At 42.5% G+C, this 17,633-nt stretch overlaps 1 protein-coding gene across 3 annotated transcripts in view; it reads right to left on the minus strand.

Moving 5' to 3' along the window:
* Positions 1-11,811, minus strand: part of CEP41 (centrosomal protein 41) — a 44,093-nt gene extending 32,282 nt beyond the window's left edge. For 2 of the 3 annotated variants that reach the window (XM_036909020.2, XM_057504764.1), the window contains exons 1-3: positions 11,670-11,811; positions 10,616-10,764; positions 256-319 (exon numbers count right to left, since the gene is read on the minus strand). Coding sequence is in view for 1 of the 3 variants with exons in the window: in XM_036909019.2 (XP_036764914.1) it covers positions 256-319; positions 11,670-11,702 (97 nt within the window). In the remaining 2 variants the exon portion in view is untranslated. The remainder of the gene's footprint in view (positions 1-255; positions 320-10,615; positions 10,765-11,669) is intronic. The other variant, XM_036909019.2, reaches the window with a different exon arrangement.
* Positions 11,812-17,633: the final 5,822 nt, after the last annotated feature.

Below are 17,633 nucleotides of genomic sequence, written 5' to 3' on the forward strand. Positions count from 1 at the left end.
TTTAGCCCTAGTCCTGCAACTGACTCAATAATGTTTTCATCAATTTCTCAATTTATAATGAGTTAAATTATGTGCATGGAAATTTTTTCTGATAACCTGAAAAACAGCTTTCAAAGGTAAATCTGAGCCCAGAAAGACATGAGGTAAGACAGTGAGAAACTTTAAGCTGTGACTGATACCAGGCACAAAAAGGCTGCTTCATGTCAGTAATTAGCATCAAATTTTTTAAGTTTTAATTTTTGAATCTTTACTCACCAGTGTCTAGTCTTGACTTGACATGCTGATACCTTGGGTTTTGTGGTATCTTTTTGGTCAGATACTAAAAAATAAGAAAATTCACAATTAATTGAGTTAACATAAGGATATAAGCCAGGCAAAGTGGGGAAAGAGTCAGATACTAAAAAAATAGGACAAATGCTAAAATGTCATCAAATTTCAAGAAAGAAGGAGCTCTAGAGGTCCAGCAGTCCCTTCAATATACTACTCTTTGCTACAGCATCTCCACAGCTCAAGATGGTTACCTTGTCTCTGTCAAAACATTTCTATATTTTGTCAAAATAATCTCATAGCACTACATAATTAGAAAAAACCTGCTTAACAATTATTTCTCACATTGAGAAAAAACTGGTCTCCCTCTCAGTTCCATCCAGCCCACTGTTGCAACCCAGAATAAGCCACACAGAAATCTGTTAAGGTAGCTAAAAGCAACTCCCTGTCCTTCTGTTTAGTTTTACTCTTTGTATGTTTTTAGGCCAATTCCTCTAGACACCCTCTAGATTTTATCCACACCTCCCTAAAATGTAGCACTCAGATCCAGACCTGGGCACAGTGCCCAGATGTTGCCAGACTAGGACCCAGTTTGGCAGCCCTTTCCCACCACTTGCCTGGAGTGTGAAGCTCCACAGATGTCACTATGATGGGCTCTGCTCTTGGAGCAGCTGAGGTTCATCACGGGCTCAGGATAAATTTGTGGTCAGCAAGATGTCTATGTCCAGTCTCCCTTGTCCTGTCTTGTCGATTCTCTGAGAGTCAGGGAGCAGAACACACCCAATTCCACCTTGGACAGCTTTATAGAGGAAGTCAAGTTTTGCCTAAGGACAAGCTGAGGAAAGGAATTCTTGGCAGATATTTGCTGAGACTGGAGACCTGAGTTGAGGGTGGCACATTAGGGAAACATTTGAAACTCTGAATCCAAGCACCAGATATTCATCCACATTAAGTTTCAGTGGCATTTGTGAAAGCCACCAAACGAGGGAAGGTTAATGACATTACACGCTATAGCTTTCTTGCTATGGCTCTTTTCTGACCCACAGGTATGAAAATCATATGTCCAGTAACAGGCAGCTGCACAGTATGAAGTTAAAACTGGGCAATACCTTTCCAGCTTCATCTCCTGCCACTCTCCCACACACTCCCATAACGAAGTTGCTCAAATGTTCCCCGGATGTGCCACACTTGCTCAGGTCTCCAGTCTCAGAGAGTATCTGCCTAGAATGCCCTTCCTCCACTTGTCCTTGGGCAAAACTTGATTTCCTCTATAAAGCTATCCAAGGCAGAACTGGGCATGGTCTGCTCCCTGGCTCTCAGAGTTTCAACACCCTGTACCATTGTTTACACCTCAACCGGCTTCTCTAGTCTAGGATTTTCTTGAAGGCAGGGACAAAAAGTTACTCAAATCTGTATTCATCTAGGACTTGTACATGGTAGGTACACTTACTGGTATTTGGTCAATAAATGAATATCTAGAATGTATGCTGCATTACTGCAACTACCTGGTTGTTTAGAACGGCAAGCTTTAAAACCCGTATCACTTGCCAGTGAAAACACAGTTAACTATAGCACACCCTGTTGGGAGGACTGAAAAATAATTTACATATAAAAATACCTTTCAAGTGATCCACGAGCATAAAAACAATATAGGGTACTTCAATGTATCTGTTGGTCAGAGTGTTGGATTTCAGAGACTGGGAAGAATTTTTTAAAACTGGGAGCACCTATTGAGAGTTATCAACTGTGAATTATCCCAAATAAGAGCATTAACCAATAGCAACAAAGCAAAATCTCATAACTAACACCTGCTATTTCAATACCTAAAAAGTTAAAAAGAAAAAAAAGTCCCCGAATAAAAAGGGTGGTCTTTTACTATCATTAAAACAACTAATGACATTGTCTGTGTTTTTCATTTCGTTCTGGGCAAGTAAAGTCCTTGTCACGAATACCTTAGCATTGGTCCTCCGATACCGGGTGGATCCCCTGAGCTATTTTATCCTCTGAGAGAAGTTGGAAAGCTCTTTTCTCCCTCGGACCAATAATACGCTGTCTGTAAGAGAAAGTGACTCTAATGCCAATTCCAACTCCTTCCTAGATGAAGACTGAGAAGATTCCTAAGTTAGAGAAGAAAAACATTCAAAGACTGAAAGGCGGGACTGCAGGACAATTCCCCAGAGGAAGACAGTATCATGGCAAAACAAAACAAAACAGAAAAGCAAACTGAAAAAAAAAAAAAAGCCCAAATGGGAAAACAGGTTCCTGGTAAATTAAGTCAAAAAAAGCTATTCCTAGAATTCAGCTATCTTAGACTAAGGGTTTTTCTTTTTTTTTTTCACTCTGTATTTTTATTTCTATATGCCATTTCCTGTTTTTACTTTTGTTTTTCCCACTAGTTTCCTGGCAAAGCTTCTTTTGAAAAATTCCAGACTAGTCTCTGCTGAACCAAGGGGATTTGTCCATACCTAAGTCAACATAGCTGAGAAGTGAGGGTGTCTCTGGGGACCAGGTGTGTGGCAGCAGAACATGGAGGGAGAGTGTGGACAGCTGCAGTGGCCCGGCCGCTCCCGCCCCCGGTTTTCCCTTACAGACACTAATGAAAAATCCATATGCTGCAGTAGAAAATGTAGTGTTTCTGTTCAATTTTCCCATTTGGTCCAACTTCTCATTCTTGAGTTTCTAGTGCCAACCACAGTGTGAAACTATGTTCCACTCCAAGCAGAGCACCACAGATTTTATGGAACTGCCATATTTTGTCCTTAAAATATGATTCTTGCTTTGGGGGTGACTATTTCTTGACCTACTGACCAACTGGCTTTTTTTTTTCAACAACATAAACAGGAAGGAATGGTGGAAAGTGAAAGAGCTGAGGAAAGAAACTGTTTCAAGGAGGACTATTCATTCATTCAACAAAGCCTTACTGAGCACCAACCATTCGCTCAGTCCTCACTGTGCTGAGGACACAGAGGTAAAAAACAGTCCTTGCCATTCAGGCCTCACTGATGTTGGGAAGAAAAACAAGTGAACAGATGCCATGTTGCATGAACAAGGAGGAGCATGGGAAACTGGCACCTAATCCAGAGTAAGAGTCCAGAACCATTTCCAGAAGTCTGAGGGCCAAGAAAGTTAGTCAATCTAAAGGAGTAGTGTGGGAGCTACAGGGTTCCTGTAAGAGGAAGGCCTGGAACCCAGGGGGCAGCATGGGGCCAAAGGAGGCTGGAGAGGCAGGCATGGGCAGATCACAACGGGTCCTGAATCCACGCTAAGAAGCCTGGATTGTATCCTGCAGATCACTGGTTCTCAAAAGGCACTGATTTTCTCCCCCAACCTCCAGAGACAATTGTCAATGTCTAGAAACATTTTAGGTGTCAGAACTGGGTGCTACTGGCATCTAACAAGTAGAGGCTGGGGGTGCTGCTGATCATCCTGCATGGCAGGTGAGTGTCACCCCCAGCCAAGAAAGTCCCAAAAGTCAGCACTGTTGAGGCCAAGAAACCCTGGTGCAGACAACGGGGAGTCACTGGTGGAAGTTTAAGGGATGGTATTACATTTCTATTTTAGAAAGATTGTTCCAGCAGCCCTCTGCAGAACTGATAGGAGTACAGTCAAGAATGGAGTCACAGACCAGCTCAGAGGTGGCTGTGCTACGAGGCTCTGTGGTCCTAAGGAAGTGGCCACAGAGGAAAGCAGAAGAGACAGGGAAGATTTTCAAGAAGTCTGTAAGATGTAAAGTCAGTATGATTGAAAACTGACTGGTTTAACAGGGTGAGGACAATGATACCATTCCCCAAAAAGAGGACTTATGGAGGAAGCGTATGTTGAGAGAAACATGATGTGTTGCATTTGGGGCATGTTGAGCATGAACTCTGAGTTATCCAGGAGGGAATTGGTGAGCTGGCTTTTTGGGCCTGGAGACCAGGAGACGGATCTGAGCAGCAAAACATCAGGATTTGGGGGTTGTCAGCATCTAGGCGACAGGGGAAGCCATGCAGATGGACGAAAGGACCACTGCAGAGTGTGGAGACCGGGAAGGAAATCCCCAACATTGACAGTCAGGTAGAGAAAAGCACTGTGGATGAGACTTGCAAGAGGGAGTGGGTCAGGAAAATTAAAGAGTTTCAGGAGAAGAGAGTGGTCAACAGTGACTGAGGCTGTCAAGTCAGAGATCAAGAAGTCAAGTGTAAACAACCAAACAAGAATCCAAGTCCAGTAAAAGAACAACAGAAAAGTACATCTGGATTGAACAACCATGACACCAAGACAACCCTGGTGATGTACTAAGAGTAAACTGACAGGCGCAGAACCACAAACAGCAGGTTGACTGTAGGAGAGTGGAGGGAGGAAAGAAGAGGATCATAGCCAAGTGGGCTTTTTTCCCCTTCAAAGTTGATAAGTAATAGTTTTCATTGTTTTGCTTTGGAAGAAAGGAGAGATTTGAGGGTGTTTATAGGCTAACAGGCTAGATAAGGGAGGCTGAAAATGAGGCAGGAAGGTATGGAAACAAGGGAGTGGGAGAGGATGAGGCCCAGGGCCCAGGGAGAAGGCTCAGCTTTGGATAGGATTCAAGATAAAGGTTTTAAGATAGGTGGTCATGTTGAAGTTTGTCAGGAGGAGGAAGGAAGCTGAGAAAGTTCATGTTTCTGGCATTATTACAAGCTCTTTGAAAGTAACCAAAAACATCTAAGACCCTTTAAGGGTTTAGATCTCTAGGGAGAGCTAAAAACGCCCTTCCTGTCTACCCATCTATCCCAGCTACTTAACTTCTATTGGGCTTTCAAAACCCAGCACAAACATATTTTCCAGGAAGACGCCTCTGAAGGCCCCAGTCAGATGGGCATCTCTTCCCTGCCTGGATTGTCAGTACTTGGTACTATGCACAATCCCCAATTCCTGCACTTGGGATAAGGACTCTGTCTTGTAGATCTCTGTGCCTGCTACAAGGCTTTGCACTAGTGTGAAAGCAGTTAAGTACTGTCAAATGAAGATGGTTCCAAGAACTGGGCAACATGCAATGCACACACTAGCATCACGTGAGCAGCACATACACCAAGAGTCTCACATTACAGGTGATAAGGGACACTTCATGAAAGAAATGGCACTGGAGCTGTGTTTTAAGGGTTGAACATCTATGGATTAAAAGATGGGGGGGAAAAGAAAAAGTATTCCAAGTGGAGAAAAGTTTAACAGGAAACCACTTTAAAAGCATGTTTAAAGAATAGCAAATTATTCTATTTGCTCGAGAAGGTACAACAACCCCAATAATAAAGGGAATGGCTGCTAACATTTATTGGGTACTTTACTGTGTTGTCAGGCATTCAACTGAGCATTTGACCTACACTGTCTCATTTAATCCTCACAACTACCTGTGAAGTAGATACTAGTATTAGCCTCATCTTACATATTAGGAAATAGGCACAGAGAAGTGGGGGTTACTCGCCTGTGAGAGTGGTGGAACCTGGATTTGAAATAGGCAGTCCGGTCTAGAGCTTGCACTCTTAAAACACTCCACTGCAGAGCCTCATTCTAGTAGGGGCTCTGCATGTGGGATCCACTGATGGGTTTTAGAAGGTCCATGAGTCCCATTGGATGCAACATTTTGAGTGTATGTGCATTTTTCACGGGAAAGAGTCCTTTGCTTTCACCATGTTTTCGAAGGGGTTTTAACCCAAAAAGGGTTAAGAACCACAGGTTAACGGAATCCTGTGCTGTCAGGTTGGACATGGATAAGTAAGCTCAAGTGGAGACCCCTGAATGTAGACTGAAGGTATGGGCTAGGCCCTAAAGACAATGGAAGGTACTGAAGTGCTGAGCTGTGAACCACACAATCAAGAGACTATTTTGGCAGATTACTAACACATGCAGAGTAGACTGGGCTTTATAAATACATGACTGTTCAAGAAGAAACGAGATGAATGAGATGTCAACAGTGGTTTTTTCTGAAGGAAAATCACTAAAAAATGAATGAGATCGTCTGAATCACAACTTCAAAAATGAAAGTTTTTCTGGCTTTCCACCGCTCTCAGAATGGAACTCACAAGGTTGTTAGCATTTCAACTGCAACGTAAGCAAGGACATTTACGTTTAAAAGATTTTTTAAAAATACCATTTTACATTTTATTCAGAATTTCTCTACTTATCTCCTTTGTATAGAGAGATGGTCCACAAAAAGAAGGGAATGGGTGTTGATTCTAAAAACAGCCTCATTTAAGGCAATCTCACAGTTAAACAGTCTTTTAAATAACTTTTTTTTGGATGGAAGTTTTAATCTGCTCCAACTGTACTGATCTCAAACACCAACCCTGACTCACGTAGGCACCTGCAGCAGCCCCTGCTTTGCCAGCAGGTACCACCTGTGGCTGACTGTATTTTTCAAGATGGCTGGAACAGAATTTCCCACCCACTTACACTGTGATGTTGACAGTCTTCCCACTGAGGGGTGGGGCCCACGTTCCCTCCCCTTGAACCTGGATGGGCCCATCACTGTGACAGAAGTGATGCCACATGACTTCTGAGGCTAGCTCATAAAAGGCAATACGGCTTCCACCTGCTTCTCTTGGGATACTTGTTCTTGGAACTCAGCCACCATGCTGTGAGGAAGGCCAAGCAAGCCCCATGGGAAAGGCCATTTGTAGGTGGTAAGGCTGACAGCCCCAGTGGAATTACCAGCCAGTAGACTGCATCAATGGCCAGACACACGAATCAAGAAGCTTTTGACAAAGTACTGGCTGAGGGCAGAGCATTGAAGGTGTAGAATTGGGAGGGGGAGTCCCAAACCGCGGCCCAGTGAGAACCTCCTGTAATTAAGCTCATCAGCAGCAGGCCCCCTCACATAGAGAGCCCAACCATCTTTTAAAGTTTTCTACTTAAAACATAAATGAACAATTTAGGATTTAAGGAAGTTGGAGGATCTTGCTATGGACTTCCTTGTGTCCTCCCTCCCCCAAATTCGTATGTTGAACCCCTAGTCCCCATTGTAACTGTATTTGGAGATAGGGCCTTGAGGAGGTAATTAAGGTTAGAAGAAGTCAGAAGGGAGGGGCACACATCCAATAGGATTAGTGTCTTTATAAAAAGAGCCACCAAGCTCCCTTTGCACAGAAAGATGAGCCGTGTGAGCACCCAGGAGAAGGCAGCCATCTGCAAGGCAGGAGGAACCTTTCACCAGGAACCAGTCAGCCAGCCCCTTGATCTTAAACTTCCCAGCCCTCAGAACTATGAGAAATAAATTTCTGCTAAGCCACCCAGTCTGTGGCAACTTGAGCTGACTAATGCAAACATCCCCAACAAAACAAAAATAGCGATATGGAGGAAACGGAGACTATGCCGGGGAAACACATTTTTTATAACTATTATTAGAGAAATGAAAACACACATCCACACAAAAACATGTGAATATTCAGAGTTCACCATTCATACTAGCCCCAAAGTGGAAATAACCCAAATGTCCATCAACAAAAGAACAGATAACTGAAAAACATGTGGCGTATCGATTTGCAAAGGATTATTATTCACTAATAAAAAGAAATGAATACTGATACATATTACATTGATGAACCTTAAAACATTATGCTAAATGGAAGAAGCCAGTCACAAAAGACCACATTTTGCATGATTCCACATATATGACAGTAGAGAACAGGCAAATCTAGAGAGGCAGAAAGCAGATGAGTGGATGCCAAGTTTGGAGGGGGCCGACAATAAGGGGACAGAGATGGCTAAAGGTTATAGATTTCATTCTAGGGTGACGAAAATGTTCTAAAATTGTAGTGAATATACTAAAACCACTGAAATGTACTCTTTAAGTGGGTGAATTTATGGTACAGGAATTTGTTCTCAATAATATCACTAGTAAAAAAAATATTAAATTTTAATAAGTAAAAAAATATTTAAAACTTTTGCGCTAAAATCACGCCAAGTATGTAAGAGTTGAAAGAAAGTAAGCTGACCTTTGTTTTTCTGACGTAGCTCCCTAAGACATATTTTTAAGTGAAAAAAGCAAGTTAAAGAACCATACGTATAATGTTGTAACATTTGGGTAAAACAAAAACACAAAATCAAACCCTCTTAACACACACATGTGTGCACACGTGTAAATGCATAGGAAAAGTTTTAGAAAAGATAACTGAATAAAATTATAGTGATGTAGAAAATGCCCTACATTATTTGAAAAAATGTATAAATAGCACAGAATAAAGACAGATAGAAATTCCAGGAAAAACAAAAGGCAATAAGAAAGAAAATGTAATCCTAATAATCACTGCTTTGGTAATAATATTTACACAGTCACAAAAAACAAACAAAATATTCGATGTAAAAAAAAATCCTATTAAAAATTAGGCAGAAGACACAGATCTTTTATTGAAGAGGATATAGGTTGGCAAATAAGTACATGAAAAGATAAGTTATTCAACCTCAGTATCCATTAGGGAAATGCAAATTAAGATCATGGTGCGCTACCACTACACACCTATCCAAACAACTAAAATAAAAAAATATTGACAATACCAAATGTTGCCAAGAGTGTGCAAAAACTGGATCTCTCATACACTGATGTTGGGAATGTAAAATGTTACAGCCACTCTGGAAAACAGTTCAGCAGTTTCTAAAAAAAGCTAAATGTAAGTTTACCTAGCAACTTACCATACCACCTAGCAACTGCACTCCTGGGCATCTACCCCAGAGAAATAAAAATTAATGTCCAAAAACTGTACCCAAAAGTTCATTATCTTTATTCAGAACAGCCTCAAACTGAAAACAACCATAACACCCTACAATAGTTGAGTGGTTAAACAATTTTATACATCCATATTGCAGAATACTAATCAGCAGTAAAAAAGAATAACTACTGCTACAGGAAACAACGTGGATGCATCTGAAGGACATTACTGTGAGTGAAAAAAATCCAGTCATAAAAGGTCACATACTGTATGATTCCATTTATACAACATTCTCAAAAGACAAAATTACAGAAATGGAGAACGCATTGTCAGGGGTTAGGATGATAAGGGGAGGAAAGTGAATGTGAGTAAGATGGAGAGGTAGAAGGTGGATATTTGTGGTGATAGTTTGATTGCAAACCTACACATGTAAATCTTTATTAAATCTACACCTACATGTGATAAAATAACTAGAACTATACACATATTGTATAAACATCAACTTTCTGGTTTTGATACTGTACTATACTTATGAAAAATATAGTCATATATTGTCATTGAGGGAAACTGGATACATGGGACTACTATGAAATATTTTTGCAATTTTCTGTGACTCTATATTCATTTCAAGACAAAAAGTTAAAAAAAAATTCAAGAGTCCAAAACAGACCTCCTAAGAATTAAAAACATAATGGCAGAAATTAAAAACTCAACAGGATTGGAAGATAAAGTTTAACAAATCTCCCAAAGAGGTAAAGATACAGAAAACAGAAGGTAAAATTTAAGAAAATTAAGAGAACCAGTCATATAGAGGCAACATCAGAATAGTGCATCAAGAGAGAGACGATGGAGAAAATGGGAGGGACAAAGTCAACAAGATAATCCAAAATTTTACTGAAAGGCATGAATTTCTGGTGCCATCAAAATGAATCAAAATAGACCAATAGCAAGGAATATCTTTATGAAACATCCTAATACTGGGGACAGAGATTCTACAAGCTTCCAGAAATGAAAACGCAGTCACATACAAAAGAATAGAATGGCTCTGAACTTCTCCACAGCAACACTGGATGCTAGAAGACCATAATGCAATGTTTTCAAATGATGATGATTCCCAGCCAAGAATTCTATACTCAACCAAACTCACAGGTAAACAAATGTGAAAGTAGAATATTTTGAGACACAAATAAAAAATACTTCTTATGCATTCTTTTTCAAGAAAATATTGAAACTGTGCCCCACTAAAACAAGAGACTAAATTGGACATCCTCATCTAGGGCACAGCGTCCCTGCTCCTCTCCCCACTCCTCCTTCCTCCCACATTCCTGATCTCATTACTGACATCTGCAAGAGTGAGTACCCCAAGCAGGGAAACTACGTCATCCATCACACTCTCATGTCTCAAAACTAAACATGAAGCCTTGATTTTAACCCCTAATTATTTCTCAATTCTTTCCCTAGTTCAGTAGCCTTACTTTAGGTCTGTATCAAAATAACCACCTAACCAATACCCCTATCTCCAGTCCTGGACTCCTCAAATCCATTCTCCACAATGTGGCTACAGCTAGCTATCTGCCTAAAATGCAGATCTGACCACATCACTGTCACTTAAAACTCCTCAAAAGTTTCTCAGATTTGGACCAGCAGGTAAGATAAATATGTACCAACTCATTTGCGCTCCCCACACTTACCTCCCCTACCTCCGCGGTACAGATAACCGAGCGTGACACTCTGCTGCAGAACCCACACTCAGCCTCACCACTTTCTCAACAGAGCACACAGGCATCCTCCATGAATCAATCCGCATCTCCAACCTCCTCGGCAGGAGTCCCATAAACATCTGTTGAAATTAAATTACCACAAATGCAGTGTACAGGCCAAAAAGTTTAGCAAGGCACAGAAGGCCGTTGTACACTTCACTTCAGAGAACTGTCCACTCCCACGTTTCACACTCCGTAACTTAGCTACTGCTTTTCCTTCACCCGGCTAATGCAATTCCAGGCTCTCTCCAGGTCCCTTTTCTCACGCCCTCGGATGAGTCCTGTCTTTCCTCTGTGCTCTAACATCTTGTTCCCCAACCACACTGTCCTCAAATTCTGTTTACAAGTCTCCGTCACTAGACCGAACTTTTATTAAAGGACAAAGGCCTGTCTCACTCTTCGTATTTCTAGCACCTAGTGCACGGCCGGAGTTCCATAAACATCTGTTGAAATTAAATGACCACAAATGCAGCAGGGCACGAGGAGTGAAACAGGAAAGCAAAAGGTCCTAAGAGGGAGACAGTAGAATTAATGTCTTATTTTTCTTCCAAGTGGCTGGGTCGGCTTACTCCTGCTCTTCTGGTATCCCCATAATTAGAAACGATGGCTCCTTGACTTGGACTTTGTTCCTTCAGTGTGTGGGGTTTCACTCGTATGGTAGTTAATGTTACATAACTGCCACCCCTAGACTGTAAGCCCTTTGAGGGAAGGGACTGTCTTTATCTTTAGGTAGTTCGCTCCTCTGGGCGACAAACGCCAGTGGACAGTAAGCACGTGCGCGGGCGGCCTGCGGAACAGGGTGAAAGGCCCGACTCCGCGGCCCCCAGGCCCGCCCCGCCTCCCGCCCCTCCGCTGACCCCTCCTCACGCCCGGAGCTTCCCTCCTTCCGGGCGGTGGAAGTCGCTGCCTGCTCGTCCCTGCTCACGTGGAGACTTTTCTGGTGCGCCCGCCCCCTCCGGCTCTCCGATCCGGACCTGGCCCTCACCTCAGGATTCCCAATGTGCCTCCGGATAGACATATTTCCTCCAACCGACCTCGCTCTGGGTTCTATCCTCACCGGTTGCCTCTAAGCCTAGCTTCCTACCCCCACAAGCGCGTTCAGGCACCTCCCTACAACCTCTCCTCTGATTGGCCTGCCTTCTCCGGCCAGCCAATGGAGGCCCCAGTTAATGTCTCTTTGCAGGGTCGAGGGAGCGCGAGGTTCCGCTCAATGGTTGCCAAGGGTAACAGGGGACGCCGGCTGCGGGGGCCTTTCTTGCTCTCTGCATTGCCGGGCAGGCTCCAGCCTGAGCGCGGGAAGAGAGGCGGTGGGGTGGGGGGGAAGGAGACAGACTGGCGCCTGCGCGCGGTTCACTGCACAGACGGAGTCTGGAGGTGGGGGGCCGGTTGGGGGACAGCGAGGACTAGGGTGTTGCGGGGCAGGGGCTCGAGAGCAGAACCAAAGAGGTGTTGCTAGCCGTTGTCCAAGCACAGATACGCACAGGGGACCCTCCCCCATTAAGATCAGACATCTAGGCTACTGCTTCCACATCAGGGAATACATATGGGACAGGGTTGTTCAGCAGGAATGGGAATCTGTAGTTGATTATTTTCAGGTTAAGTTAATATGCAATTTATGCAAAATATGCCTAAATACAGTAATTACTGTTGCTTCAAAAGCTTTTATCTAGCTAGAAAACGGCAGCCTTAATTGTAAAGCGCACACACCATTCTGTGATTCATCGTTCATTTAACAAATATTTAATAAGCACCTTATGAGAGAAGCTGCAGTACGTTTTTGTGGAGGATGGGAGGATTACTAAGATTCAATGCCGTTGTCATGGAAACCATTGTGACTCCTGCCATCAGCCACCACCTGTTCTTATTCCAGATCTGAAAATTAAGTCCTAGCACCTTTGCAAAAACAATCACACACAGTTTGACTTGGCTCCAAAACGTCCCACCAAATCCATCAAAATTATTGTTTACTTTTACAGGGGATAACAACCCAGTAACCCTTTGTCCTTTGCTCAAAGTTGCTTTTCCAGAAATGGAGAAAGGTTATTTCGAGCTGTTCATACTCACTGGCTCTCTGCTTATAAATAATAGCATACATCTGAGCGACTTCAGGGTCTGTGCAGATGAACCATTCAACTTGAATTATACTGTCACTCAGCTGCTTGTCCTCTAGGATCTTAAACTGGCCACAGCTGTCTCTTGCCTACTGAGTTTGTCCTAGTGTTTTCTAGTCCTTTAATTCCTCTAAAATTCCCAGTCTCTCACCCCTCCGCTAGAATAAGTAAGAGTTTAGGGGCTGCAAAAAATTGGAAGGGTGAGGGCAGTGGGGAGGGTATTTATCCCTGTTATCAGAAGTTTCTAGACACATAACAATTTAGAATGTATGCTTACCCAGTGGAGTGTGAGGGTGGGGTGATGATAATATGAATAGAATAAATCGGAGAAAGGAAAGGAGAGGAATAATAAGGTGAATTATTCTAAATCAGAATTAAACTAAAAGGTGGTAAGAAAGAGAAGGAATTTAAAGACATTTGTAAGTAAAATGAACAATTACTATACATACGAGAAGAGGTAAGGGGTGCAAAGACTCCGAAGGCTATCTGCTTTTTAACTTGGGGGACTGAGTAGGTGAGTGATAACCCATTCATCAAGTTAAAGAACAATGGAGGTCAACAAATCAAAAGAACAGAAAGTACAAGACCCAATAGTCCCTTCGAGTTGGAAATTCAGCTTGCATTCTTCATTGTTTAGGCTCACTTCTCTGTATGGTTGTTTCCCTTTTGTTCTATAGGGCATGGGAATCAGGTTATTTGCCTCTGTAGTCATTGGGGTTGTCAAATTTGGGCCCCCAAAAAAGTATACAGAGACCTTATAGATATGTGGGTTCTTGGGTTCAGCTGTCAGAGATGCCGATTCTGTGTGCCTTGCATGGGAGTTTAGGAATCTGTATTTCCAGTACATGGTCCTAGACTCCCACCCCTTGATTCTGATGCACAAGGGTCAAGGGCCACACTTTGAAAGATTGCTCTAGAAGAACCTCCCATTTTCTTCACATTTGCCTCAATGGAATCCCTGGGAAGCCTAAAGCTGTAAATGAAAAGGCTTTTAACATCATGAATTTCTCTTTAGGATTCATCCTGCTGTAGCAAAAACTACGTCAGAATTAAAGCAAGGTGCTTATCCTTAACATGAAAAATAGTAGATGTCACAAAAAGATAATTTATAGAAGAAAGCTATTTGATAAACAACAGGGAAATGTCCAACTAATTATTAAAGAAATACAAAACCAAACAGCTAGATCCCATTTTTCAACTAATAGACAAAGTTTTTTTTGTTTTCTTTCTCTTTTTAATGATAATGCTCAGTGTTGCCTAATGATAAACAAAACAAGCATGCCTATGATGCCTGGGGTTCTTGTTCACAGAGTGGAAGCATGAACTTTACAAACACTCAAGGTATGAGAGCAAGTGAGAGGCTTTTATTTAGAGATAAACGGAGAGGACAGAGCTTCCGGCTCACACCAGGAGGGGACAAGAGAGCCCGGGGTGGTGCATTGTCTAGGGGTTTTATAGGCAGTTGAGACACAAAGGGCTAGGGCTGTAGACCTGGTAAGTGGTCCCAAAATGTTTATCTTTGAAGAGACATTAAGTTTCTTATTAGTCTTCCTGCTTATTTATAAGAAATTTACTGCTCTGATTTCCTCCCAGGATAGCAGCTTCCTGGTCAGGGAGCATATCAAGACTGACTGCTTTACTCCCAAGGTGGGCTGAGTTATTGTCTGTTTGCTAAAGAGAATGTTAAATTACTTTTTAACAAATTGGGCTTTAAAATACAATCTTATTTTCAAGATGGAATCCTTTCTGTTTTTACTAATTGTTTTGGGCTTGCTCGCTACATTGTCTAGGTTGCAAATCATTTGTTTTAGGGCTGGAAGAAGAAAAGCAGCACCTGGGCAAAGTCAGAAAAACAAGCTGGGCCCCCCCAGCAGGCCAAAGCAAATGCCTCAATGGATTATCTTGCTTTGTTTTTTCCGAAGGCCCTCACCCTACTCTGTCTAAACTCATTGTTCCTGTCTCACTTAGGCATTGTTAGTGTGAATGTAAAGAACTGTAGCCATTTTGAAAAGTACTTTGAGAGTTGGTATCAAGAAACCCTCAAATCTTAGTATTCTGAGAATTTCTTCAAAGGAATAATGAGAGATGCTCAAAGACTACTTTGCCCACAGATGTCTACTGGAATCTTATTCAAAATTATGAAAAATTTAAACTACTTAACTGATCATCAGGTTAAAAAAATGATTAAAATAAATGATGGCATAACCATAAAAAGTAATATTATGGAACCACTAAAAACTACGTTTTAAGGAATAATTAAGGCAGTGGAGAGCTATTCCTGCTATAGGAAATGGAATGCACTGGAAACAATTTTTTATTTAACATAATCCTGATTTGTGTGGAAAAAATATATGCATCCACAGAAAAAAATGGAAAAAAATTTTTTAATGTAAACCGTCTCTGGGTTCCGTCTCTGGAATATTCATAATTGTTTTATTCTTTATACTTTTGTGTATTTTGTAGATTTTCTTCGGTGGCTAAGAATTAATTTTATTCTTTAAATAAAACATTCTCCCCTTGAGAAACAAAAAACCTGAGTCTGACTGCAGCCTGAAAATTGTCCCTTGCCTTTGTCTGCGCTGATTCAGGCCTGCTGAATTCTGTGATTCGTCCCTCTGAAGTGCTGCAGCTCTCCCCGTTCTTGGCAGTAAAAGACCCTCCAGGCTCTTGAGTAAGATCCTTGCAATCAGAGCCGTGATTGCTGAGAGGTTCAAGCTTTTTTGTAACAGAAGTTCTGATTCTTTTCTTTAAAAGTTCCTACTTCTACTGATTAATCTTATTTTCACAAAGTTGGAAGTGCTCTTGTGTACTTCCATTTGTTGATGTCTTCTTTTTAACCCTGTATGTGTTCCCGAAAGCTTTAGTCCCTTCAGAGTTGGTGGGAGCCCCAGAGGTAAGTGTGACTGGTTTATGGATAGTTCATATGATAGGTGCTCCTGGGCTTGGTTAAGAGGCCCCGCCCCCCAGCCTCTTCCCCCGGAACTGCCTGGGCATTCAGGTGTCAAGCCTTCTGGCCCTCTCCTGAGCCTAAACCCCTAGACCCTCCTTCATCCTGACTCCATCTTCATGTCCAGCGTCATGCTCTTTAATTAGCTCTCTACCTGCTCACCCTCAGCTCTCAGCCTGGCTTCTTAACCAGAGCCCAGCTCCCTTCATCAGACTTGTCTGTTGATGCTTCTCAGAGCTGGGCCTTGGCCCCCTTCCTTGGCTTCACATACCTTCATTCCCTAAAAAACATGTCCTTCCAGATGCTTAAGGAAACATTTCTGCCTGACCCAGTCCAGTCCTGCGGTACTTTCCCTGGCCTCCAGGAATGGAATCGCACCTGAGGAGTGACCCCCAGATCCACAGGCCACACCCTGTGACTATAGACTGCAGTTCTCCTAACAACTGAGTGTCATCCTCTGGGAGTGGAGTGCACCAAAGGAGGAGCGCATCACCAGTCCCTGAGTGGAGGGCTGACCCTTGTCTGCTGCCTGCTTAGGCCAGAGTTGAAGTGTCTGGCCCTGAGCACAAAGGCCTCAACCATTCCTGCAGACCTCCCAAAGGAGTAATCTCTACTTCCCAGGATTTCTTTGGGACATGACGGGCTACACTGCTGTCTGCTGAAACAAAGAAATTGGCATCCTGGTTTCTTACCTGCTGGAGTTGGCATTCCCACATGTGCAGTTCTGTACCCACTTCTGAGAGCCACGTGGGATGGCCAGCTGTGCTAGAAAGGATGTATGGTGTCCCGTACAGGGAGATCCAAGACCTCCTTTACCTGCTGTAACCAAGCCAGGGAATTCGGTCATCACGTACCTTGTTCTGCTTCTGCTGGGATTTGCATAATGCTCTGCCACAGACTTCGTTCCAAGAGGATCTCAGAACCATCTGCCCAGGAGATGGAAGACGAGTCAGTGTTGGGAGGTACCTGGGTCTTTCTGCACAGCTGGAGAGCCCATGCCCCATGAAAATGCTAAGTGAAATGTGGATCGAGTGTGCCAGATGTTCACATTTCTCAAAATAATCTCAAAACCTAGGTTTTCATGTGAAATCTACAGGCCACTAACTTGTAACCCCTGTGCTAGACTCTGCAAATGGAATTGCTTCATGGTTTTTAAATAATCAAGATCATACCTATGATAAAAACAAACAAACAAACAGCAGGTGTTCTCCTTCCATTTAGGATGTAGAAACCTGCAAGGGATGTCTCTCCTGTCCTACTTATAAGAAAAAATGAATAACCTACAAAATCATAAGTTTTCTTGAATCCTATGAGAACTGAAATCACAAGGCAGCCACATAATGAAATCCCCAAAGGTGACAAGCCTACTCAGGACAGAAGAGGCACATTAACTGTTTTGACATTTGGCTGAGCACTGGAGAAAAGATGACTGCCACAGAAGAAACCAGCTAAAATTTTCACTTATTCATAAGGCTGAGTGGGCTAGTGGATTGGTTTGGAATAATGAGTAGCCTGTGATGGCTAACTTTATGTTTAACTTGGCTAGGCACAGTACCCTGGTCAAACACTATTGGTCAAACACTATTCTAAATGTTTCTGTGAAGGCATTTTTCAGCTGAGATTGACATCTACATCAGTAGACTGAAAAAGCAGATTACCCTCCATTATGTGAGTGGGCCTTACCCAGTCAGTTGAAAACTTTAAGAAAGAAAAAAAGGCTGAGGTTCCCCAAAGAAGAGGGAATTCTGCCAGCAGTCTGCCTTAAGACTCCAGCTATAATCTTCCCTACTATCCAGATTTTGGAATTGGCAGTCTCCATAACTGCATGAGTCAATTACATAAAATAAACCTTTTCTCTCTCTCTTTGATAGATGATTGGGAGGGAGGGAGG

This window comes from Manis pentadactyla, chromosome 7 (genome assembly GCF_030020395.1).
Source record: "Manis pentadactyla isolate mManPen7 chromosome 7, mManPen7.hap1, whole genome shotgun sequence".
Lineage (NCBI taxonomy): Eukaryota > Metazoa > Chordata > Mammalia > Pholidota > Manidae > Manis > Manis pentadactyla.